This window comes from Pholcus phalangioides, unplaced genomic scaffold (genome assembly GCF_987345545.1).
Source record: "Pholcus phalangioides strain wild (caught in Gottingen) unplaced genomic scaffold, Ppha-v1.0 ptg000004l_1, whole genome shotgun sequence".
Lineage (NCBI taxonomy): Eukaryota > Metazoa > Arthropoda > Arachnida > Araneae > Pholcidae > Pholcus > Pholcus phalangioides.
This window is the reverse complement of record NW_028301597.1, coordinates 48,076,801-48,103,971: the sequence shown is the minus strand read 5'-3', so window position 1 is coordinate 48,103,971 and position 27,171 is coordinate 48,076,801. Positions and strand designations below refer to the sequence as shown.

At 35.0% G+C, this 27,171-nt stretch overlaps 1 protein-coding gene across 2 annotated transcripts in view; it reads right to left on the bottom strand.

Annotated features, from left to right (window-relative positions):
* LOC149087758 (bromodomain-containing protein 3-like) overlaps positions 1–27,171 on the bottom strand; it is a 110,078-nt gene that overhangs the window by 65,833 nt on the left and 17,074 nt on the right. Inside the window, exons 6-13 of one of the 2 annotated variants that reach the window (XM_089231657.1) lie at positions 24,824–24,892; positions 22,251–22,335; positions 21,067–21,395; positions 18,408–18,623; positions 18,197–18,289; positions 17,266–17,367; positions 13,443–13,571; positions 7,453–7,641 (exon numbers count right to left, since the gene is read on the bottom strand). In XM_089231657.1, the coding sequence (XP_089087783.1) occupies positions 7,453–7,641; positions 13,443–13,571; positions 17,266–17,367; positions 18,197–18,289; positions 18,408–18,623; positions 21,067–21,395; positions 22,251–22,335; positions 24,824–24,892 (1,212 nt within the window). The remainder of the gene's footprint in view (positions 1–7,452; positions 7,642–13,442; positions 13,572–17,265; positions 17,368–18,196; positions 18,290–18,407; positions 18,624–21,066; positions 21,396–22,250; positions 22,336–24,823; positions 24,893–27,171) is intronic. The other variant, XM_089231658.1, reaches the window with a different exon arrangement.

Below are 27,171 nucleotides of genomic sequence, written 5' to 3'. Positions count from 1 at the left end.
ACTACAGCCAGTTTGAAGATAAAAATTCAGAATCACCTTTGCGCATTAATTGAGGTCATGTTCTTTTCATTCTATATTTTGAATTTGCTGGTAGATGCTGGTACCAATTAACAACAATAACTTTTAGTCTATCGCAAAGCATGTGTGACTGTGATTTCACTAATTTACTAAAATGTTTCATGTTCACATTTTTTTTTACCTTACTGCAACTAGAGATGGGACAAATATCTGGCTACTATTTGGTATTCGGCCTATTCAGCCCAATAATGCTTAGGTATTTGGCGGAATATTTGTGTACATCTAAGTATATCAAATTAATTTTTAAAAAAATTATATTAATTAGAATTTTTCCCATAAATTGAAAATCCACGGAGTATGCTTTATTGTGTGGTGTATATCCTCTCCGTGGAAAAAAGATTATGTCAGGGTGAATTTCTAAGAGTGGAAAAACATGAAACTGAAAATAGAATCCTACTGTATTAAGTTGGAAGTGAACATGAATATACAGTAGACTCTTGACTATCCAGCCTAGCTTAAAAACAATAATACATTAATAAATAACAATATTACCTTTTGCATTTGTGTAATCATTTATCAATGAACAGTAAAAAATAAGTTACAATTTTTGTAAGAACTTAGAGTACGTTTTTTTACAATTACGTTTTGCTCATTTTGAAAGTGTGTATTTGTACTTTACAGCAGTGATCCCAATCTTTTTGATATGGTGTCCTTTTTAGTGAAGGTTAAGGCACCACACCTATAAGCGAGTCAATTTCTCCTCTGCCTCCTCATGAAATCCAAAATGTGTTGTTTTGTATAATTTGTGTGTCATAAAAAATTGAAACAGTAAATTACAATTTCACAACACTAAATGTGTCCAAGAGCAATAAGAGTAAATGAAAATGATACTACAGACCCACAGGGTCCGTTGAAAAAAAACAGCTGTACAGTTTACATGATTTTGTTTCCTGAAATTATAAAGTTTATCATAAAATGTGTGCAATAGTTTTATTCTTGTTCCTTTTTCTGTAGTAAATTTTTCAAACAGAACAGTTCAGAAGTGCATAACAAACATTTATTAAGCGCTCGCCAGTACTTTGAGGTCAGAAAATATGAATGAGAACAAGTCTTGATATAAAAGGGATGTTTTTAATGGTATGGGTCGGGGTAGAAAATGTGTACAGCAGTTGTAGAACTCCAGCCTATTCGACTTTTCTGTTATTTGTTTTTTCTTCATCCCTTCAACCGGACAATCAGGAGTCTACCGTATATATTATAAAGTTCACTAACTGAAGGATGTACCTAGACAAGATATGTATTGAGCTACTGAAAGAAGCAAAAGAGTGAAAGAACATTTAAAGAGAAAAAATAAGTCGTAAGTATTATGATGCATTACTAGTTGAGAGTAAATAATGGTTGTAATGTAAAATTGGTAACAAGTGTTGAAAAAAAATGATTTTGTAAGTAATATTAAAATACAATATATCAGTGTTTCAGAACCTTTTTGAAAACAAGGACCAGTAAAATGTCTGAAACAATTTGATGGACCACTTTTATCCTGTATTACTGGACATTCCGATAATTTCCATTGTTCAGATATTTTTTATACATTTGTCCCACTTTTTCAATACTTATTTGAATTTATAATATTTACTAAAGCCATGAACACACACACGCTGCATCTTCATAATATAAATTATATTATGATAATTATGGCATAAGTTATAAATATTCCCATCTCATACCAGAGATGCAATTGACGCGTTATAACGCACCAAATACCCGGAATTTCGGAAAAGGACGCGTAAAAATTTTGTTCATGCGCCCTCCCGGACGCATTCTTTCCTAGTTCTAAGAAAAAAGTAGAGAGAAAAATCTCTCTAACTTTTTTCCCTTCCTTTTTTTCTTTTTACCATGATCATGATCATGCGATCTTGAAAAACTGGTTTTACTACTTTTTACACTACATTATTGATATACACGCGGGTTGTTGAAGAATAAGATGAGGGATATTTGGTTGCTTCCCTAAATGAGGGGCAGTGTAGAGAAGTTTCAGATTTCGGATTTTTATTACCCTGCAGATTTTTTCCCTTCGAGCTATATACGGGATATTATGGTACTTTCGCAGCTATCGGCCGGCATTCAAAGACCGTGTTTATACGGCGCAAATCCGCCTTGTTCCTACAATATTGCGAATGCAAGTTTTTTTAAAAAATCATAAAGGATTGGAACGCCCATTCAAATTGTAAAACCTTTCCGATATCGTGGAAAAAACCAAATCTGTAAAACTTGACCTTGAATATCCAGTTTTGTCATCTAGCTGCTATGCTGTAGTCACAGTTTTGCATCGCAGAAATCATGGGTGTGTAAGCAGAATCGGCTTTTGGAGGGGCACAAGGATCTAATTCTTCACAGATAGTATAAAAGAAATTATTTTTTTTATTCCAATATTTTAATTCTCTACAAAAATATTTTGTATCTCCCGGGGGGGGGGGGGGAAGGAAAGGAAGAGGCCCCTTGGTGAATATCCGTGTTTGGAACTTGCGATTGTGCAATGGTAATCAGCAAAAAATGTGATTTTATAAAGATTTCAAATTTTGAGTTTTGGCTATTCCTTTGAAAAAAACTTCTGGTTGCTACGGTGATCACACAGACCTACAACACAAATATGCATACATTGAACTTCAAAGGCACGCATTGCCAGTTTGGAGAATAGATGCAGGGCTGCAACTGGGAGGGACAGGTGGGCCTAGTGTCCTGGACTCTGGACTAGAGAGGGGGGCACCAAATTCACCCTTTATAACTGCTTCTTCTACATTACATGGGTGTGCCAAAATGTGTACATGCCCTGTTTGAGAAAGTATCTAGTTGCGGCGCTAGATAGATGGCACAACCTACTGAACACAAAACACGCCAACTGCTGGGCACACACACATAAGCACACTGTTAAGTTTCTTCACCACAAATCTGACATAGCTCCCATATTCCAGTGTTAAAATATGTGGCAGTTAAATGGCCACAGATCAGAATGGTGGACCCTCAGGAAAATAAAATAAAATCTACCAGGATAACCAAAGTATGAATAGGGAATGAGAAGATAAGTGTCTGAGAGAGAGGAGTGTCTTCAAATTTGATCAGAAGCTATTGAAAATGTTAAGATATTTTTAACAAAATGTAAAATCAATCAGAAGGGAATACATACATTGATTATCAGTAAATATATAAATGTGTGCCTTGAACTGTTAATTAAAGTGGATCCTGCTTATAACATTTTTCAAAAACCATCATAAAAAATGTTATAAATAGGAAAACACTTTAAATAGGAAATTGCAATGAGAATTACTTATTGTTAGGATCATGAAAATAAGTTGTACTAAGTGGATAAACATTCTAAATGGGAGAAACGTTATAAGCGGGATCAACTATATATTTGTTTTAGATTTATTACATGTGTGGAATTCCATACGCTAAATTCTCAGTGCTAATGAGCTTCTTTGCAAGTTTTTCCTACTAGTAGACAATGAAAGTAAATGAACCTTTTTGGATAGAACATGTTTTCAGAAATGAATTATACTTGATTCACAGATACTTTCTTCTCTTACCCAGAACATGACCCACCGCTCAGTCTCAACCAAGAAATATAAGCAGGTGATCAAAGACATGGAGCATACTGAAAGAAAATTCATAGAGATACCAGTGAATTATGGGGGGGGGGGGGGGAGCATAATTTTTTTCAAGAAGAATTTTTTTTGAGAGGGACTCACTTTCACTCATGAAGGACTCCGAGTTTTCAAATAACCTGGGTCACGGGACCCAGGTAAATTAGAGTCCAGTAGCATCTGTCATACATTTATCAGGTTTAATTTTTGAAATTTTAACTTTACAAATCAGTGATTGTGCACAGTTCTTACAATATTTTTGATGTCACGTATTTAAGGATTATTATTCAAGATCTGAGTTTACCATATTTTTCTCAATGAAATATGGTCATCAGATCATTTGAATATTTTTCCCATGAAACACATTTTTGTATACTCTCTCTCTGCGATTGATTCGTAACAACCCTTTATTTACACTCTTGAGCAATTTTAGTAGTAATTAATAAATTGAATTCAAAACAATAAATTGTGGATTTTTTTGCCCAATTTAGTGTCATCCATATTTAGAACAACAATTACCTGCATTCTCCTCGATGATATATGGTGAACCTAGGTATGAAGGTACAATTTTATTTGAACCCATATGGATGTTACTAATATCAATTACAATGGATAAATAATTTTATTTCAAGTCTATTCATTTTTTTAATATATAGACTATCTATTTTATATAATATATATGTCTATCTTATTAATGTCTATAAATCTGCCTGCAGACCACCTATGCCACCATCACAGACTATAGGTTAAGAAAAGCTGCAATACATCATCATTAAATTTAACTGTCAGTATCATGTCAATAAAAATCTTTGAATTAACCAGTTTTTTAATATTTATTTAAATAAATTACACAGTTAAAACTCACTATCAATCATTTAAAATTACCAATAATTTTATTTTTAATCAAAAACACCAATTTTATTTTTAATCAAAAAAAAACAATTTTATTTTTAATCAAAAAAAAACAATTTTATTTTTAATCAAAAAAAACCAATTTTATTTATAATTATGATGAAATTTAATAAAATTGATATTCAGCCAAAACCTTAGCCAAATATTCAAGTACGTGATTATTCAAACCAAATCACTATTCGACCAGTCCTTATAATTGCAACAGAAATATTTTTCTTACTATAGTTTGAATCACACAAAGAAGGTAGTTATATACAGTCAGATCTCATTATAACGAATACTGTTATAGCAAAAATCTTGTTGTAACAAATACTTTTCCAATCCTTCAGAACAATTTACATAGCAATATTGTATTGTGCAATTCCAGTATAAAGAAATGAAAAATCTGGTATAACAAGCTCTAAAACAAGTGTCCGAAAAACAAAAGAGTCAATCTCCATCTACTCTTGCAACATTTTTGAAAAATCTGATGAAATTAAAATTGCAAATTCAAACAGTGATTATAGGATTTCCTTGGAAAAATATCTAACTTTCGAATTTATAAGATGTGGATGGAGCTGTCTTTACCTAGTTTCAGGACATTCATTCCCGAAATGTGGCAGTTACCAGTCCGCTCATAGGAGAAAAGGTTTTGGAATTCGCACATGCTTTTGGATGCAAAAACTTTCAAGCCTGTGTCGGCTGGCTGAATTGTTTCAAAGAACGGGATGGTGTGGTAGCAAAACAGATTTGCAGGGAAGCAAATTCAGTTGATATGGAAAATGTGAATAAATGGAAAGCTGGTGAAAGAGCGAAAGTGATAAAGTCGTATGATCCTTCCAATGTATTCAACACAGACAAAGTCGGAATCTTTTTCCAACTGTTACCTAATAAAACTTTGACATTTAAAACGACAAGTGCATTTAATAAAATTGATATTCTGCCACTGAATATCCTGTATTCAACCAAAACCTTAGCCGAATATTCAAGTACGTGATTATTCAAACCAAATCATTATTCGACCCATCCTTATAAATGCAACAGGAAAATGTATTGTGCAATTTCGGTATAACGAAATGAAAAATCTGGTATAACAAGCTCTAAAACAAGTGTATGAAAAACAAAAGAGTCAATCTCAATCTACTCTTAGGTGGCAAAAACTCCAAGCAACCCTTAACTGCTTTGTTTCGCTGCAACATGAACGGAATCGAAAAAAGAAAAGTTATGGTAATTGGAAAATTTGTGAAGCTGTGGTGCCTGAAGAACGTGAAATAACTGCCTTGTAATTACAAATTTAGTCGAAGGGCTTAGGTGTCCACAAGAATTGTTAATGAGGGGCTAGTTAAGTTTTATGGAAAAATGAAGCAAAAAAATAGCAAGAGATCCTGCTTCTTATCACCTATTGCACGGCACACATTGAATCTTCAAAATTGGGGTGTGCATTAACATAGAATACATGCCTCCTAACTGCATGTCTGTTTTTCAATCATTTGACAGTGCATAATTAAAATGGTGAAATGAAAATACCGTACACAACTGCTGAGATGCATTCACCAGCTTGATAATAAAAAAATCATAGTTAGGCCTAACGTCAAGTAAGCTATGGATTGGATATGATAGCTGGAGCCTTGAAGGATATCACTCAAAAAGTCATTTGTAATGGGTTGAAGAAAGCAAATTTAATCGCAGCAGAATTCTGTGAAACACTGAATAAAGCGGATGAAAGTGCACCCACCAATTTCAAGCCTTTGTGGGAACACATCGCAAAAGAAATGCCTGTTCCGAATGGATGCTGGACGATTTCTTTTCTCTGATGATGTCTTCACTTCAGGACTGTTAACGAACATTATCATCATTCGTATGATATAAGAAAACAATAAACAACCGCTGCAGACAGCAGTGACGAAGAAGAGCTTTCACTAGAGTATGCTTTGGTACCTACAGCATCTGAAACCTTAGCTAGTTTGGAGCTCTAAAACGATATTTATCAAATCAAGAGGATATATATTCCGGACTACCCGTTTGAGCATATATATACTTTAGCAGCGGTTCTCAACCGGTGCTCCGCGGAGCCCTTGGGGCTCTGTGTGAACTCCCCAGGGGCTCCACGGCAGCTCCAAAAAAATACAAAAGCAGCAAATTTGGAAAAAGTAATTATAAGTATTTCTGAATAATAATAATGAATCAGTAACTTTGATGAATGAATGAAAAATAGGCCTACGGGGCTCCACAGAAATTATATACCAGAAAGGGTTCCGCGAAGTCAAAAAAGGTTGAGAACCTCTGCTTTAGAGGAATTTGTTGTTTCCTCGGCTTCTGTAATACTTGTGCAAAAAATAAAAATTACAAATTATTCACCCTTAAAATGTTAAGTAAAACTTATGCAAAAACCTTCAATGCTTAATTGATTGAAGTTGCTTTGTGTTATTTATAAATTCAACTTCATTTTTTCTATTATCTAGAACGTAAATGTGTATTTTTTTTTTCCTGGGATCAAATTCTACTAAAACAAATTTTTTTTGCGCGTGTTAACAATCTGAAATTTCTTTACAACAAAATTTTGTTATAACGAAGTGATTTCTTCTGTCTCTTGGAGTTCATTATAATGGGATTCGACTGTACTTGGAAAGTAATATTACTTAAATACATCCATCTTATGTGATTTTTGAGGTCTTTACCTTATCTTTGAGGCCCTGTATAAACAGTACAATTCAAAATAGATTTTTTTAATAATTTTTCTGACTTTCTATGCATATAAACATGCCATTAACAATGAAAAAAAAAAGCCATGGAAATTTATCAGCTTAATAAAAACCCTTGGATTCAGAAAAGTTGAGAAACACTGTTATAAACCAACTTATCGTTGAGTCATTTTTTTAGCAGAAATAGAATTGAATTGTACCTCTTCTTGTAACTGCTGAAGCTTCAGTGCCCTTGCCTTTTCCTCTTCCTCTGAATCGCTGGAAGAACTACCAGAGGAATCTGAAGAGCAAGCTGTGCGAGTTTCCTCTTTTACTTGAGGTACAGGAACTACTGGTTCCACAGGCACTGGCTCATCTGGCATCTTTGCATACTTCATTTCAAAGACATCCTGTGAAATAAAGAATGCACAGAAAAGAAAAAAAATACTAGTTTTTTTACGATTTTTTTGGAAACAATCATTGATAATGAAACCACATTCATTCATAAAAGTTTCAAGCATTAACTAAAAATTAAAAATTAATTTACATTATTTGAGATGTTTCTTTCTTTTTCTTTTGCGTAGCAATGTATGAGTGCAAGCATGTGTAAAAGAGCAAATGATGTGTTTAAGCCCAAAAACAAAAACTGCTCAGGAAATATGAGCCACTTGCTCTATTTCTTGAAATATCTTATAGCTAATGTCGACAAAACCATCTTATTTACAATGAATGCTCCAAAATGAAATCACCAACAGTAAAATAAGTCAGGTACTGTTTATGCTATCAATGGCATAACATATTCTATTTTTTTACATGACCCCCCTCCCAGTCAAGAGGATCATAGGCTCTTGACGAATTATAAGTTGAAACACACTTTCTTTCGGAACGCAGTTCCATTTCTTTTTGGCCTGAGGATAGTCTTCGGTGGGACCGAAATTATGTCCTTTGGCTTCAGCAAGAAGGCAGGCTTCAGTCTGTCAACACTTATAGTAGTGACACGGTCTGGGAACTGCAATGTGAAATGTCTATCACCTCTGCTGATGACTGCGTAAGGGCCATCATAAGGCGGTCGCAAGGTAGGCTTAACTGCGTCACATCGCACAAAAACGTGAGAACAGTCATCTAGAGCTGGATGCCAGAAGATTTTGTGCAAGCCATGAGTGGTTGTAGGAACTGGACAAATTTGCGACATAGTGTTGCGGAGTGTTTCCACAAATTCATCGGGCGGAACATCGTTGGAGAGCTGAAAAACTCCCCAGGTAAGCGAAGTGGCGTCCCATAGACGAGTTCTGCTGATGAAGCTCCGATGTCCTCGTTTACATATGAGTGGATACCTAGAAGAACGCTAGGAAGCATGTTGGTCCAGTGGTCAGTTTCGAGGCAGCGTAATGCAGTCTTCAGGTTACGATGAAAACGTTCAACACAACCATTTGCGGCCGGATGATATAGTGTGGTACAAATTCTTTTAATACCAAGAATTGTAGCAAGGGCTAGAAACAAGGAACTTTCAAAGTGTCGACCTTGATCACTAGTGATGGTTTCAGGGGTACCAAAACGGCTGATCCAACCTGAAAAGAAACACCTTGCAGCAGTTTCTGCTGTCATGTCCTCCATGGGAATAACTTCCGGCCATTGAGTGAAACGATCAACTATTGTTAGGCAGTACCGGAATCCACGGGAGAGTGGGAGTGGTTCCACAATGTCTATGTGCAAAACGTTTATCACACAACGGGAATTTTCCAAGTGGCGCTTTGGTGTGTTTGGTGATTTTAGATTTTTGGCATGCAAGACAAGTCTTGCACCATTCTGCGCAGTCTTTTTTCATATCTTTCCAAATGAAACGACTGGAGAGCAAGTTTTCAGTAGCTCGTTTGCCAGGATGATTCAAGTTGTGAACAGTGCTGAATGCTTGAAATCTGAATGGTTCAGGAATTTAGGGTCTAACCTTTCCAGTTGAAACGTCGCATAAAATTTAAATTTTGCTGTTGATCAGCATGGGTTTGAACTCTAAGCTAGTAGAAGTACGAAGTTGTTTCAACTCTTCATCTTCCCTTTGAGCTTTGGCAATTTCTTTATAATCTAGAGGAGAAGGAAATTTGATCGAACTGATACGGGAAAAAGCATCAGCAACAACATTTTCAACACCAGATATATGACGAATATCGGTGGAGTATTGCGATATAAAGTCCAGATACCTTATCTGCCTGGCTGAGTTGTTCTTATTGATGTGATTGAAGGCATAGGACAATGGTTTATGGTCACTAAAAGTTATAAAATGACGTCCTTCTAATAGGTATAGAAAATGCTTTATAGCATTGTATATGGCTAATAGTTCTCTATCGAAAGCACTGCAGTTCTGTTCAGATTTTGACAATTTACGAGAAAAAAATGTGATGGGTTGCCAGTGATTTCCAACTCGTTGTTGTAGGGCACCTCCAATCACATAGTTGGATCTATCGACCATCAGTGCCAACGCAGAATTTTGCTGTGTATATGACAAAAGGGTTATATTAGCCAAATCAGTCTTGCAATTTTCAAAGGCGATTTTGGATTCTTCAGTCCATTGGATGAGACGTTTATCGTGCCTTTTGCTATCTTTAAGATACGCGTTGAGCAAACTTTGCTTTTCCACGGCGTTTGGGATGAAGCGTCTGTAAAAATTAAGCATCCCGAGAAATTGGCGCAGCTCTTGAATGGCCTGTGGTTGTGGATAGTTCAGGATAGCTTCAACTTTCTTTTCCAATGGTTTGATACCATGCTCACTCACAGTATGACCTAAAAATGCTACTTCAGATTTTCCGAAAATGCACTTATCAATATTCAAGACAATTCCGAATTCTGAGAATTTCTCGAAAATGCATCTTAAGTGAACGAGATGTTCCTCTGGAGACATCGAAGCGAAAAGTACATCATCCAAGTAAGGAAAACAAAAGTCAAATTCTTGAAGTACAGAGTTCACGAACCTTTGCAGTGTTTGACCAGCATTGCACAAACCGAAAGGCATGTAAAGAAACTTGTATAGTCCGAATGGTGTTATGACTGCCATCTTCTCAATGTGTGCTGGTTGTACCGGAATCTGGTAGTATGCTTTAACCAAATCAAGGGTACTGAATATTGTTTTTCCAGCGAGAAAATTAGTCATGCACGCGTGGAATTGGGTAGCGGTCGGGTTTCGTTCTGGCATTTAACATGCGATAATCCCCGCAACAACGCCATCCTCCATCTGCTTTCGCAACCATATGCAAAGGGCTGGCCCAATTGCTTTTTGAGGGGCGATACCAACCTTGACTTTCCACGTAAGCGAATTCGCGTTTCGTGATAGTAAGCTTGTCCTGCGCCAAACGTCTGGCCTTGGCAAACACAGGTGGGCCTGTTGTCTCGATAAAATGTGTAACGTTATGTTTAACGGACTTGGTCGAGAAATTTATCTTAGTCAGTTCTGGAAATTTGGATAACCGCTTATGATAATCAGTAGTATCATGCATAGCAAATGTCACACCAGTGGAGGGTACTTCTGCCCTGGATCGGGCTATGGACAATTTTGAATCTTGTGAAACTAATCAACATTTGTTCATGTTAACCAAAAAGCTGAATCTACTAAGAAAATCAGCGCCTAGGATTGGCTTATTGATTGAGGCCACAACCAATTTCCTAACGAAATTCTTATGCAGACCAAAGTCCAAGTTCAGTATCTTAGTACCAAATGTAGGAATCTGAGTGCCATTAGCAGCAGTTAACTGAAAAGAATTGGTTTTGTTTGACAATTTAGATTTTTCTGAGGGTAACACAGATACTGATGCTCCAGTATTAACAAGGAAGTGCAATCTGTTTTTACGATCATACACAAATAGGCGACTTGCAATATTAGCATTTTCGCTGTGCGCCCCCAACGAATACTCTACTCGTTTTTTGATTGCCTATAAGAACATGGGGCTGTGCACTTGAGAGCTTTTTCCTCTGAATTTCCTGTGGTACCAGCGTATTTGAGATGTTTGTCCCGCTGAGAGAAATTGGTGAGACTTAGATCGCGAACGATAACGAAAACGCTGATCATGAAGTTTAGTTTCTAATCTAGACAGGCGAGTGCAGATCTCATCTAATCTGGTATCGATTGGGCATGGCTGGACCAAACTGACTTCCGTGGACTTGGTAAAGTCCAATATGCCGTCTTCCATCTCCGCAAGATTCGGCAGTGCTTACAGCTAATATCTGCTGAACAGCTACTGGCAATTGTTGCAACCACAAAGTTTTCAAAATTTTATCATCTAAATGCTTGCCAGCTAAATCGCGCATCTCCAGTAGCAAACGTGACGGGCGCTTGTCACCCAAAACTAGGCCTTGCAAAAAAGCCTTTAACCTAGAAGATTCGGAATCGACATGCTGGGATATCAACCGCTCTTTCAGGGCATCATAGCTATTTTGAGCCGGTGGATTCATTAAGATATCCGAAATGACAGAGAGCTCCTGCTGATCTAAACTAGCAATTACATAGTTGAATTTTGTCGAGTCAGAGCTAATTTTGGAGAGCAAAAATTGCGACTTGATCTGTTTGAACCATAATTCCAGGCGATTTCGCCAGAACGGAGGCATTTTTACCGCGACTGGGTTGATTTCCATGGATTCGGGTTGAGCCGTTGACATCGTGGCGCTTGCGACACACATGAAGAAAAGTTCAAAAAAGAGCCTACCGCTGACAACATCTTCAGAAGGTGAGATGACAGCATCTGTTTTCATCCGAAACCGTAAAACGCAGATAGCCGAAAACGCAAGTTAACGACCGTAGCACATATCGTGGTCGAGAAAGGGAAATAGCAACTTGCATCTCATGTGTTCAAGAAAAGGTCACCACTGTTACGTGTTGGAGGCGCAAGGTCATTCAGTAGGCTAGCTCACAACTTGAATACAGCGATTGTTAATTATTTACAATTTATACCACCATTACAAACTCAACATCAAGAGCATGTGGCAGGCGTTCGGATAAGCCGAATGTAAACAAACAATAATGATAGTTGGCTTTGACTACATAAAAATAGACATGTTGCCACGCTGATAAATAATAATAATAATAAAGAAAATGATAATAGTTGAAAAAGGGTCGCTACATATTCTATTGTTTTTCATGCACAGGAAAAATTTGTGACAGGATCCTCCACAAGGTAACACAAACAAATTAAAATTTTCAGATATTTTCTACTTGTAACTCATAAGTTGAAGTAAAAACATGCTTTACTCAGTTAATAAACTTTGAAGGTTCGCATTTGCTTCAACTTTTTTATGACGAAGTTTTCACATGACTATACAGCAGAGTCTCAATCCGAGGTGGTCTCGGTCTCATTCACCTCGGATTACTGAAGAAAAATTAATAGAAAAAATTGTAAGTTAGGGATGTTCTTTTTCTGCCCTTAACTCGAAAGCCTAATTCATTATACAACTGTCAAGACCCATGGATTCTGCATGGTAGAGGCAGAAACGGGCTCCAGAAAAGAAAAACGGAACCTGATATGAATGTTATTTTTCCTACACTGTTAATTTACTATAAAAAAGCCTTTGAAAATTTCTGGCCCTAAGATGCACTGGAAACCAAAGTCTACGGATCAAGATCAATTTGAATTAAATTGTTTGCATTTGTGGAGAATTTAATGAGACAAAAATTCGAGACTCAAATTATTTGAATTAGAATAGACTCCACTGTAAGTAAAAAAACTGGTTACAATACTAAAATTCCTGAATTACTAAAGACTTAAAAGAAAAGGAAAGAAATGTCAAAAAAAGTACAACACATTTGGATATAAATAGTCTATAAGGTTTTCGCGGCCATCATTTGACTGAGACTCCGGAAAACTTGACTTTGATCCAGTTTATCAATTCTCCTGATGATGCCAACCACTAGTGTTGGGGAAACGTTGAGAACAAACTCAAACGGACAACGGTCTTCGAACCCGAAAAAACAATTTTTACATTTGGATATGTTCAGCTATTTTTTTCAAAAAAGAAGCTTAAATACAACTATTCACAAGAAGGCTATTTACAAGATTCAATATTTATGAGGAGACAGAAAATGAAAATATGTCACACAAATGTTAATATTTATAAAAATGAGATGCATTACAAAAAAAAATAACTTGGCATAAGTGTTAAATATTTAATTGAAAGGGTAATCAGGAAAGTTCAATACAAGAAGCATCAGGAAATATGTGAGCATGAACAATACCTGTAATTTTCTAGCCATAGCTACTATTTCATGATCGGGTGGATTGTACTTATAGCAATTGGTGAATATCAATCTAACATCAGATGCAAAATCTGAAGGTGTCTTGTATTCTCTGTTGTCTAACTTTGTCTGAAAAATTTGAGAAATAGTATATTAAAAATATTACATATTGTCATTAGGCAAGGTATATAGCAATCACTCTACAAAACATTTTTCAAAAAAGATGAGTGAAATAGTATAAGTATTCAAAACGATAAAAATCATTCATAGAGATGCCTCTAATCCTAAAACCCAGACGGGTGCACAACCTTTTCAGTCTGCGAACCACATATGCATCATTGCTACCACTTGCCAGCCAAAACTGTATCATAACCATATGACCCATATTTTACAAGAATTTCCAGTAACCTTGGAAGACAGATGATGGCACCAGCAAGAACACAAAACAAGCACAACTCTGACAACGTAAATGGCAGATTTCCACAAAATTGGCCTAAACCGCATCCCCAGCAGTTCACATTAAATACATTTGACACTGAACTTTTCTTTTTGTCACTTTCAATTTATGTTCGTTTCTGAATAGTCGCCACCATGTTTTTAATTTTTTCATCAATAGGTTTTATTTGCCTGAACAAATTTTCATTTGTTAAGGAAATATCTTTCTCTTGGCTGTCCAGCCCATTTTTCAAATTTAAAAAATAACTTTCTATTCTTGCAGCAAAAATATATTCTTATTTTTAATTAATACCATATATTTGTTAGGATTGTATGCTTTTATGTTTCATATTTTTTATAATTTTTCAATATGTTTTATCAATAGTTTATAGCCAAATGAAAATTTTTCTTCATTTTCTTTCCATTCATGACAGTTGAAAAACATTGGTTAAAGTCCTACAATACCCATTGCCGCCTATCGAATTTCAAATTTTGTGTTGAGAAAATCACTTGAGCCTCCTTTTAAATTAATCAGAATTGTTTATTCAGGTTTTTGGAGGTTTATTTATTCTGTAAGGTTTTGCAGACCATACCTACAAAGGGGCATAGACTTGGTTAAAGGGGTGCAGAGAAGAGCTCTGCACCCCTTATTGCATGTCCTTATTGGCACACAGGGCTTGAGTTATGAAGAGAGACTTCATTTTTTGAATATGTTAACATTGAATGAACGCACGTGTCAAGGAGATATGATCGAAGTGTTCAAAATTTTCAATGGGATGGATAAGATAGACCATGAACCTTTAGTACACCGCCAATCGACTGCATTTACAAGGGGGCACCAGTATCGATTGGTGAAAGACAATGCAAGGCTATGGTGTTGCAGGGAATTTTTCTCTAATAGGGTTGTTAATAAATGGAATAGCTTACCCCCGGAAGTAGTAAATTGTAACACAATTGACACGTTTACAGACGTGCCAACATTTGAAATCCAGAAATCTGGAGATTCTCCCGAGGGCCCCCCCCCCTCCCCCAGCACTCACAGACTCGATCCAAAAAAAAATTGAAATTTTGTTTTTTTTAATCAATTAAGATAAAGTTACATCCCCCCCCCAGGCAGGTTCTGCGTTGCCCCTGAGCAGAATAGAGAAATCACATCTACGTACTGTTTATAAAGTATAAGTGTTTCCTTTCGTGGATGCTATCAGTGATTACCTTGGGTATGTGAACTCTTAAAAGCTTTATAATTACCTTCATATAGCTTAAAGTTTTATATTTTCTTTCTGAAGATGTTTAATTGGAAGAAACGATGTTAAAAAATTCAAATCACAAAGCTGCGGATGAAAAAACGTGTTTACTGCACGGCTGTTAATGGAATACAGGAATTTCTGCAACCAAGGTCATGCCCCCGATAAATGATTGCAGATAAACGCTACGAAAACGAAGTCGCGTCTTTGCCAGTTGCTTAAACGCGGTCACCGAGACTTTTTTAAGGCTGCTCGATGGAAATGACCACGGCCGTCTTCTATGGGTGTTTTCCCTAACGACGACGGTAATCATTGAAGCCACGGCAACGTGAAAGCTCGCATAAAATCTAATTTTCTGCCAAAATCCGGAGAAATTTTAACAAATCCGGAGAGCAGGAGGAAGGATGAAATATCCGGAGTCTCCCGCCTAAATCGGGAGAGTTGGCAGGTATGCGTTTAAAAAGAAATACGATAAACATGTTGAGGTAAATCGAGAAGCTATCCATACTTAGAATAAGACAACCATAAGTATTCTTTATGGGCATTGTATAATATTTTATCATGTGTATATATTGATTATAATTTTTGTTAATTGCACTTTTAATTGGGTTGCTATATTTTTGAAATATATGACATCCATATTTTTATGGGCATCTTTTTCTCAGCCACCTCGTTGGGCATTTTGCCTGTTGTGGCGTTGTATTTGTATTAAATGTTCCTTCTCCTGACACGCTGTTTTTTTAACGAGAAATATATAATTGAAAATTATTTTCACTTTACCATATGTTTCTGTTCAGAGACATCTATTGTTTTCAACATGTGTAGTTTTTATCAGTATCACAAAAAATGTCTTTCTCTTAGCATTAGTTAACTACAGGGAAGGTTCAACCATAGCTGCCAACTTCTGAAAATGAAAATTCGGGAGATTTTCGCGCAAACCCGTATTTTATGCTAAAACCACTCCCTAATAAATACAATAGGGATTTTTCCAAATAAAATAGGGATTTTCCAAACATAAAAGTTAAAGCGTAGGGAATAAAATCCCTACTCAAAAACTGAAGTCAAATTAAAATAGGGATTTTATACACATGGAAGTTAAACCCTCGGGAATAAAATTCCTACGCAAAAAACAAGTGAAATCGGAGGCCAAAACTTCAATGATGTAAAAATAAATATTGTGTTCAATCAGAAACGCTGTGAACAAACATTCTGCGCGAATGACCCCAAAATCATCGGAAGATGAAGGAAAACACCGTCAATTTTTGAAGAACACTGACTTTTTGTGACTTGATGGGTTTTTTTTTCACTTCACGACTGATGATGGCAGTCTTTCCATGACCGATGTTTATGTCCATAACACAACTTGTACAAAAAGGAAAAGTCGGCCCTCTTCTGGAACGTTTGATGAAAGGAAATTCATCGGAATAAGTATCTTTAAAATTGATTAAATATGTTTTTGCTTATCATTATTCATGCTTTGTTATATCGCACGTACGTAACTTCAACAAAAGAAATTTTGACCATATGCGCGTCACTATAATCTTCAATTATTATCCAGGACTATTGGCTGCTAAGCCATTTCCTTGCACGATAAGACAAACAACTTTCTTGTTACCATCAGAGGGTTTGTAAAACTTCCTTAAAAAGGGAATTTCCCCATTTACGACGTGTGACGTCATTTCGAAAGGGAAAAAAAAGAGGCTTCATGCCCCACAAGAAATTCCTTAGGGATTGTTTTCATAAGCGGGGATTTTTTTAAATGAAGTAGGGAATTTGTAGGGGCAATTAGGGATTTTTGTGATTTTCGTAAAAATTCGAGAGATTTAAGAACTTTTCGGGAGGTCGAGTGATGAAGCTAAAATTCGGGAGATTCCCGAAAAATTCGGGAGACTTGGCAGCTATGTTCAACTATAAGTTGGCGGGGGGGGGGGGGGGGGGATAAAAACGAAAAAAAAATAATCAGATTTCTTGGTTACATCATTTTCACGCTACAGTAATGTTTCATCTAAAGACATCCATGAATTTTGCTTTGAGAGTGCATCTCGTGCTCAAGCAAAACAAAGACAAATTAAAGATCTGTAGTCGTTCATAAACTTCTTAAAGGAATGAAAAGAAATAACTTTAAAAAAAATTAAAGTACTAACTTTCACAGTTCCCAAGTCCATCGGCTGCTTTATTATGTCATAGTAATCGTGTAAACTTAAGCCTTTCACATCAACAGGTTTATAAAATGGCCATGCATAACTCTGTAAAAAAATAAATATTTTGTGATGAACTACACAAAAATGGTAATGATTAACAATAAACACACACACACACACACATATATATATATTTAGGTTTACCTATAAACTCCCCCTCCACAAAAAATTTGTTGGATAATTACAATTGGATATGGATATTTATTTTCTTCGGAAGTTTATGGGGAAGGGGCCTTGTTTGACTTGGATCCCAAGGGCACATTTTTTAAAGCACCACCGACTGAGAGAATGACATTCATAGTACAAGCCAATGAATGATGCATCTCACCCTCTTTTTTTGTGCTAATTTAGCCAGGATTTCAAAGCGAAGCCCTTTGGCTTTTTTGTGTCATTCAGAAAATACTGTAGTCATTAACATAAAACTAGCAAAAACACAATAATATAAAATAAATCAGCCTGCACTATATCTTTGAAAAGAATTGAGACTGGCATGAGGAAGACAATTGTACATAATTCATTTAAATTTCAATTATTTCTTATGGGGGACGTTCACTTTGATGTACAAGTGCTTTGAATTACTGGCATGTTTAAGGAACAAATTATGCTCACAAACTAAAGTATCACTGTAATTAAAAAATAGATGCTAGCACACAATAAATGCTTATCAATTATATATACTCAACTATGTGAGGTTTTATTTTCTACCTAAATCTACATGTTTTGGCACTATATGTCTGTGTGTTATAAAATGTCATTTGTCCTCATCACATTGTGAAAAATTTTCCATACAATAGGAATGATGACAAAAAGTATGCTAATTGGTACAGTAATGCAAAAACAGGAATAAACATAGCACACATATAAAGGTACTTACAGAATGCTTCTTTGCAAATAATTCCTTTAAAACTGACTGACAATATTTCATTTGCTCAGACATCTTATTTTTTTTCAATTTGGCATTGCTTGGCTGTAAATAATTAGAGCATAGGTAATTGTCACAGGTTTAAGTGAATTGTAATTCTCAACATTATCCATACAAAAGAAAATAATTAAAAAATTTGATGGACATAGAAAAATCTATTAACCTCAACTGTCACTGGAACTTCAGGAAGGTCTTTTGAGGGCTTTTTGATTGGGCGACCGCTTTCTCGCCTCGTAGAAACTTTGCTGACTTTTTCTGGAACAGGTGCTACTACAGGAGGCGCAGGTGGTGGTGGTGGTGGAGGTGGTGGCGGCGTAGGTTCTAACACAGCATTTGCTGGGGTTGTTGTATCTGCTTTCCGCTTCACCCCTTTTTTTACCTATAAATTTCATTCAAAACATTCAATTTCATTCAAACATTCATTTTTTTATACATTCAATTTTCAAGTTAAGTAAATACTTTGAGTTTTTAATATTCACATTCAAAATGGATAAATAGTGAAGTTGTATGAATGAATACCATAACACCATAATAACTGGCGTTTTGTAAGGAATTAGTTAATAACAAATGTACTTCAAATTACTCATACGATTACTTCCCAACTCATATTATATGATTATATCCCAATTCATATAATAATTTGCATTTTTACAAACACGATCAATCATTTAATGTGATGAGAATATTGATATAATGCGCTTCTAACAGATCCAGTGCGTCATCTTAAAAAAGCAAGACTGACTGAATATTAGAGATGGGAGAAATATTCGGTTTAGTCAAATGTTTATTACATATTTGGGCAAATATCTGTAATTTTAAAGGTGCTCCTAGATGTGCATGAATTGTCCTCGGTTGGTTTGCAGAAATTTTCTATCAATGTGTACGGCTGTCACATAATACAGTAGTACGCACAAGTTACAGGATATGTGGGACTGATGACATCCCCAAGCAAGTCAGGTAGTTTTCCATAGAAATACACATAAATAACACCTGTCTTTTTTTCTTAGTATGACTACAACACTATGGTCTTCTTCTATGGCTTCACAAACTCTAACTCAAGTGGTGACTACAATCTAGTTTGGTAAAAATAAGGCTGTATTCCCCTACAATCTGGGCAAATGAAAGTCATGTGTTAAACGCTTTTAACATTTTTATAACACATTGGCTCATTGAAAAAAATGAGCCGCTTGTGTTTGGAAGCAAGAAAACAACTTTCAGCCACAAGTTGAAATTAATTGAAAATTACAGACCAGGTATGTGTGGCTATCAAAGAGCATCAAAAACGAATTATTTTTTGAGCTTCAGGTATGAAATTGTGCCCACCTTTGTAAAAATGGTAGATACCAAACAAGCTTTGGGATTCCATTTCTAAATCCTGGCAAAGTTATTATCTTCATATACCGAGCCTCTCAAAAATTGGTTCAGCTTGCTCACATATCACGTTCTGATCAAATAAAACAATCCTTTACTTCCTTATCACTTAATAACCTTTTCTATCTCAGCAATAATCCTGTGATAATGATTGAATTTCACGAAATGTGAATTTTTCACAGAAAATCATGCAACTCTACGCACCTATAAGTTGAATTTTTTACCTGAAAGTGTCTGTAAGTTGAGTATTACTGTATTTAATTGCAAGCCAAGCAATGCGTACTAGACGAACATTAAGTTTGGGATGATCAGTTAAGGGTGGGCACATCGAAAGCAGTGACCAAGGAGTGCCAAAACATGTCAGGTCATTTATTTTATATCATTTTCATTTATCATTTATTTCTCAGAAGTGGGCTGAGACGATAGTGCAAGTGAGACTAGTATTTATATAATTTATAGTCATAATTTATTATCATATTATAATTTATATAAGTTGGGAAAGTTATTTTCACTCATCATTTTAAGTAAAATTTACAAATTCCAATAAGTTTCACTGAAAAAAACAGGACAATAAATGTAAAGTTGGAACGTATAAAAAATACAGGAACATCCCAAATATGAGACACATGAGCCCCATACTCATGCTGTAAGTTACAAGTCTGTCAAACTGTCTCAGATATTTCACTGGTCCTTGGGTTCAGAAAGGGTGAGAAACACTGTTTTGTTTGATTATACATTGTTTCAATTGAAAATTTATTCAATTTTGACTTTGCCTCAAACACTGTGTTTGAGGCAAAGTGAAGCATACAAATTTCTTCATCTATAAAAAGCTATCAACTCCATTATGTAACCTAAGAAGTTATTACACCTTACAATAGTATGTAAAACTAGGTCTACGCTATAACCATATATGTATGTGTGTGTTTAGGTTTCATATATAAATGTTATTTAACTCCATTTTAATGAATATGAATATTAAAAGGTAACCAACAGTGTTCTTGTCAGCCTTCTTGTTTTAACAGCATAGTGCAATCATGATTACAGAGGCGTATGCAGGAAGCGGAGTGTGCCCCTTAAGTTGGGGCCCTTATTTTTTTTTAAAAATATCAAAACAAAATACCTTAACCCATTAGCGTCGGTTGGTAAGAAAATTTGCCATTCTAAATTTTAAGTTTCTTCTTTGCCCATAAATGGTGGAAGAGTGGCTCCACTCATTTTTTGTTTTTAAAAAATCAAAGTTGTCATTAATGGGTTAATATTCTAACTTAATCAATCTCTATTGATTTAAAATGATTTTTGATGTTACTAAATGTAACTAGAACTCGAAATTCTCTAGAAGAAATTCCTTGCGCTCCTTCCAAGCCAAGTTTCCCTCCATAGGTTGATCCTGCATATATCCCTGAACGATTAGAAAGTGAAAAGCATTGCCCAAAAAAAGTGTAAAACGGTACCTTTGATGGTGGTGATGAGATGATGAGGTCAGGTGTATGAAGATTAGATTTGACACCGTCAACCACCGCACTCACTCTTGAATGAGGCAGGTTGTCTGAAGCATAACTGGAATGTCTTAAATTAGGTGGAGAAACTGAAGTAGCTGATAGTGTAGTCGGCGTGTTTGTGCTACCTGGTACTGCTGGCAGCTGTGCATTTGTTCTGGTAACAGGTGCTGCCTGACTAGGCTGCGTACTTGACACAGTTGGCACAGAATTCTTACCAGATGCAACAGAAGAGGACTTCGTACTAGGTGGAGCAGGTGCAGCTGGACTTACAGCTCCCCCTGCTATAAAAAGTTTAAATCATAATTATGACATAAAAAAATTAAAATTAAAATTGTAAGCAAACTAGTACAAAGGAAAAAAAAAATCTTTCATTGCCTTATTCAGACCTTTTTCGTTCTTAATTATTGGTTGTAGACAAAAACTTCAAATAGCAAAAAAAATGTAAATGAATTAAATATTCTGGCAACTTTTAAACAAGAACATTACTTTTTTTAAAAATTACAAAATCGGGTTTTTTATAGAGTTCCCTCAAAAAATATATCTAGTGTATATATCTAGGCTTACTGTACATTCATGCTGCCTCTGTAGTACTTCTATTTGCAGCTCTGTAAATGAAATGCATGTCTATTTATTTTAGTATTGCATACGTTACAACTGTCAGAACAGTTGCACGCTGAAATAACTTCACAGGGCTGGCATTCATGCCCTTTATTCACTGTGACACAGATTTGCATATGATTTCTTCTTCTTTCCCAGATTACATTTGCATGCATTGTATCCTTTTTCTCCCGATAAATTTCAACCAGAATGCCATTTTAGCATTTGTGGAGGGGTCAGTTTGAAATGAGCTTGCGTTTCATGTTAGACCATGCATTCTTTGATGACAATCGTTTGTATTGGTTGATGACAATTGTTTGTACTACCACCTCTTAAAAGTTTTTCCCATCTTTTCTGAATCACCCTGTAGATTTCATTAAAAAACATTGATTTTTTTCAAACTATTTTTGAGCGATACTGTATCACTCACCACAGTGACATGACTGATGATATTACCCGCAGGCTGGCTTCAAATAGAACTTCACGCCCTTGGTAGCAAACAGATAAAACACACACATTAGTAATGAAATGATTATTACCTTTTGGCCTTCCACTGCCTTTTCCTTTCTTGCCTTTACCTTTGGCACCTCGTAACGGCATTGCAGGAATGGGTATTTCTACTTCCTACAAATACAGAAAAAAATAGCATGATTTACGATACTTTTAATAACCAACTTTAGTCTATCAAATAGGTTTATCCTAAAAGGGAAACAAATGCTAAGTGTTCTGAGAAATATGCAAATGTTTTGGTATTCCACTGATGTGCTTCTTTCTCTCAAAAAATATACATACATTCAGGCATGCACAATTTTAAAATGTGTCATGTATCCCACTGATGTGTTTCCCCCCTTAAAAATGTATATGCCTTGTGTGCATGTATAGGTTGTTAGTTTATGCATGCACGATTTTACAATGCATCATGAATAGACAATGCTGGGGAAATCCTAAGGGATGGAATTAACTGCACTTTAGTTTGGATGATCTGCACTACAAAACAAAAAATTTTGTACTTAAAAAAAGATACTTTGCACTTTAGAATGGATATTTTGCACTTTAAAACGGTAGTCTTATAGTAGAATAGTAAATCCAACTGAGTTTTTGCAACAATTATTGTTATTACTAATCATTAATTAATTATGATACAGTAAAATCAATTGTTCATTATTAATTAATTGACAATGACAAAACTAAATCCAACAGAATTATGTAATGATTATCATAATTAGCCATTGATTAGTTGACATAATAAAAATTAAACAACTAATTAGCAATGTCATGAGTGAGTGGCAGTATCTTGAGTGAGAATTTGTATAAAGATATTCACTATAGTGAGAGCTATGGCCGCTTCAAAAGAACTGATACTAAAGCATAATATATGATCAGTTAATTATAATTAACTGATCATATATTATCATGGTTTAATATTAATATAATAATTATATATATGTAATATTAATATAATTAAGTTATTAATGGAAATGATAATTAATAAGCACCAGGAACTAATTAATATCTTCATGTTGGTTGATTCATTATAACAGGCTTTCACTGTTTGGAGTAAATTAATTATACTGGTAAATTAATTTGTTAGTTTATTATTAAATTATAATTATCAAATAATTATAACTAGCTACTCTAATTAGGTTGTAGTTGAATATATAAATTTTAAAGTGATGAAATAAACTGCACTTCAGTTTTGGATGATATCTACTATAAAATGAATACTTTTCATTTTAAATATAAGTGCAAAGATCCATTTTAAACTGCAAAGTATTTGAACTATAGTGCCATGTAACACGTGCAAAATATTCAAATTCAAGTGCACTTAATATTACCTCAAATCCTAAATATTAACAAATGTTTCTAATACTTGGAGCCGGAATGATTCATCAATACTTACAAATGAATATCTATGAATTATGTCATCTGGGTGTATCTTTATGAGTATGAAAACATATATCACACTCCAACACAACACTAATACTCCCTTTCAACATCAGATTCTCAGACTTGCCAACTTCTGGAATCGAGAAATCTGGAGATTCTTCGGAGAGAGGACCTCCCGCGTATCCATAGACCCAATCAAAAAAAACAAAACATTTATTAATTACGAAAAGTTTCACCCCCCCCCCTCCCCCAGGCAGGTCCTGCATTGCCCCTGAGCAGAATTCTATGTCAGTCTTTCTCCCTGTGGAATAGAGAAATCACTTCTACATACTTTACATAAAACATAAGTGTTTCTTTTCGTGGATGCTATCAGTGATTGATAATCTTGGGTATACAAACTCTTAAAAGCAGTTTTATATTTTCTTTTTGACAACATAATTAACCAGAGGATTCAATTAAAAAAACTTAAATATAAAGCTGCTGATGAAAAAACTTGTTTTTGCCACATAACTGTTAATGGAATACATAATGATTATATAGGAATTTCAGCAACCAAGGTCATCCTCTGATAAATGATTGCCGATAAACTATAAGTAAACAAAGTCATGTCTTTGCCAGTTGCTTAAATGTGATCACAAAAACTTTTTTATGGTTGCTCTCTATGGGTGTTTTCCTAATGGTGAAAGTAGTCATTAAAAACTAACTTTCTGCCAAAATCCTGAAAAATTTTAACAAATCCAGAGAGTGGGAAGGAGGGTGAAAAATCCAGAGTTGGCAGGTCTGGATTCTTATAGTTGAAGAAAAATCAATTGGATGGACAATCTGTTATAGGAGGTAACACTGTATGTAGTTATACTTTAAAATTAAACTTTTCTAATACTGAAGCCAGGGCTCAACAAAGCTCAGGTGCCAGATTGCCATGGCAACTATAAAATTGGTGTTGGCGCCTAAAATTTTTCATATGTAATAGCCAAATTGGGGCCTATGAGTGACCAAAATTTTTTGATTTCATGACAGTATATCTTTTAACATAAGAAAAGGATATAAAGTCCCAGAGAAGTCGAAAAAACATTATTTAGGACTATTTTTCTTGAGATTAATATCATACTTGGCTCTTAAGAAATGTGGACGGCGCCTAAAAACTTTTCGATTTGCTAAGCCTTGGTCAAGACGTTTTTAGAAATTATTGGAAAAAATTATGTAATATTCATGAAAAAAAACATACCTCAGGTGGCATCCCATTTAGCTTCTCATTGAACAGTTTTTCCACTGCCTTGGCCATCAGCACTACATCCTGTTGAGTAAAGTAATTTGATTAAAAACAACAAAACTCGAACACTATATAAGCTGTCTATCTCTTCTAAGCTTTCAATACCCCTCTAACAAAAAGTATCCCCCCCCCCACTCCTCATCCAGTTCATCAACCACTTTAAGAAAAACTGATTCATAAAAGCTCAAAACATACAATTTTTTTCCATATCATGTACATTTTATGCATTCAGATGGATTCATTAGCTTCTCCTACAGTAAGATACTAATATACAATTACCAAGCAACAAAACATGAATTATTTTAAAACTGACAATACATATATGTTTTGCTCTTTTTAGTCTTTCATTTTTCTCACTGGTTATATGGGTCATTCCCACAAAAATGGACATTCCACATTTTTGAAATGCAAAATTCAAAGTTGAATTTTCAAAATAAAATTGATCTGAAATTACAGCCAGACTTGAAGTTTAATATTTTATAAGTACTTTCTATTTTATTTTTTGGGTTTTATGACTGAAATTTATGGATTTTGACCACTCTGTTACAAAAACAAATATTGCTATAAAGAAATATTTCTGCTGTTTTTATCCCTTAAAATAATAAAATCTTATTTCTTACATAAGCTTTTTAATAAAAAAGAAAAAAAAATAGTTTTAAGAACTTAATTTTTTTTGTTGTTTTCATGGTTTTTCATGTTTTCGAAATATTATATAGAAAAGTTTTATTTTTTGTATATATTTAGCTACTCAAAATCAAGGCTTTTTATTTCTCACAGACTTGTAATTTATACCATTATACTGGTATTCATAATTTAATATGTAAGTTTAACATGTTCATCAATTTTTTTCCTGTGAACTGCAAAAATGCTCCCCTTAACAGAGTGGACATCACTAAAAAAATGCACAAAAATGTTCAACTGAGAGAAAACTCAAATATTCTAAATAGGCTATGCAAATACACTTTCGTTTTCTCAAAAATTGCATATAAAATGTGATACGTGACACAGACTCTCCTCTATAACCTTTGAAAAACATCCACTCCAGGAGGAAATTCAAAAAACACATGCTCCCAACCCTCGTATTTTCAATTTTGGTCTGATAAAATTTTTAAAATCTCGTCAAAGTGGACACTGAACTTGTATACTATATCATCAGGGTGATTTTTCTTTTACTTCAATTTTTTTTGTTGAAATTGAATAGTAATTTGGTGTTGGTATAGATCTTGTGTTTATGCCTCTCACACAACGTTCGCGCTGCTGATCGCCATTACACCAAATCATGACAAAATATTTCATTTGGCGAACAAAAAGATCAAATTTGCCAAATTATGAGGGCCCATTCAGCCTTTTGATGGTCAAATTGGCCATTTTATGCATGTGCAAAAATCTGGAAGTGAAACTTTTGTTCGCCAATCACAAACAATATTCAGCTACTTTTGGTATGGTTCCAGAGGGGGGATGACCGAGGAGATCAACCTTGTCTAGAAACGCAACTAGTTGACCGCACCCCCAAGAGCTAACATGAAAAAAAAAACCTATTGTTTGAACCCTTTACTCTATGATAATCCTTCCCTCAGTATCATAAACCTCATTAAAACAACATTAAGGATCGGAATAAATGTCAAAAATACAAATAACAGTACTCTTGTTCCAGTTAATGGACCCAGCAGGCAAGAATTCAATTTCAAAAATGTTTTTAAATTGTGGACAGCAAAAAATCTTCTGCGAATTCTTGAGTTTTAAAATATTTTTAACAATTTTTATTTATACAAACATGATTTGCATTTTGATCCATTTTCCATCTTGAATTTGATATAAGTTGCTTTGGAATCCAAATTCTATATAGCACATAAATCTGGCAAAGGTTCTCTCTCATTTGGGTAGGTGATTGGTGCATTAAACTTTGCTCCAGAAGAGCATCAGCAACGAGAAAAACAAATAACTATCCACCCATCGGAGGACCTGCATCAACACCAAGTATCTATCGGGAATAACCAAAACAAAGAAATAGAACACCAAAGAACTCATATATACAGAGATGGCTCGAAAACTATCTCAGGAACAGCATCAGAATATGCAGTGGCAAAAGATCATAAGATCTTCGAGGGCTGAAGTAGTAAGCTAGAAAACGACAACAACAATAATATCTTCCAAGCTGAATTACTAGTGTTATATATGGCAACCATGAAAGCTCAAGAGCTCCAATAAGCAATTATAATCTATAGCAATAGCTTTTCAAATATATACGCAATACAGAACACAATGACCATTCATGCCACGGCTAGGGATATTGGCAGGTCCTC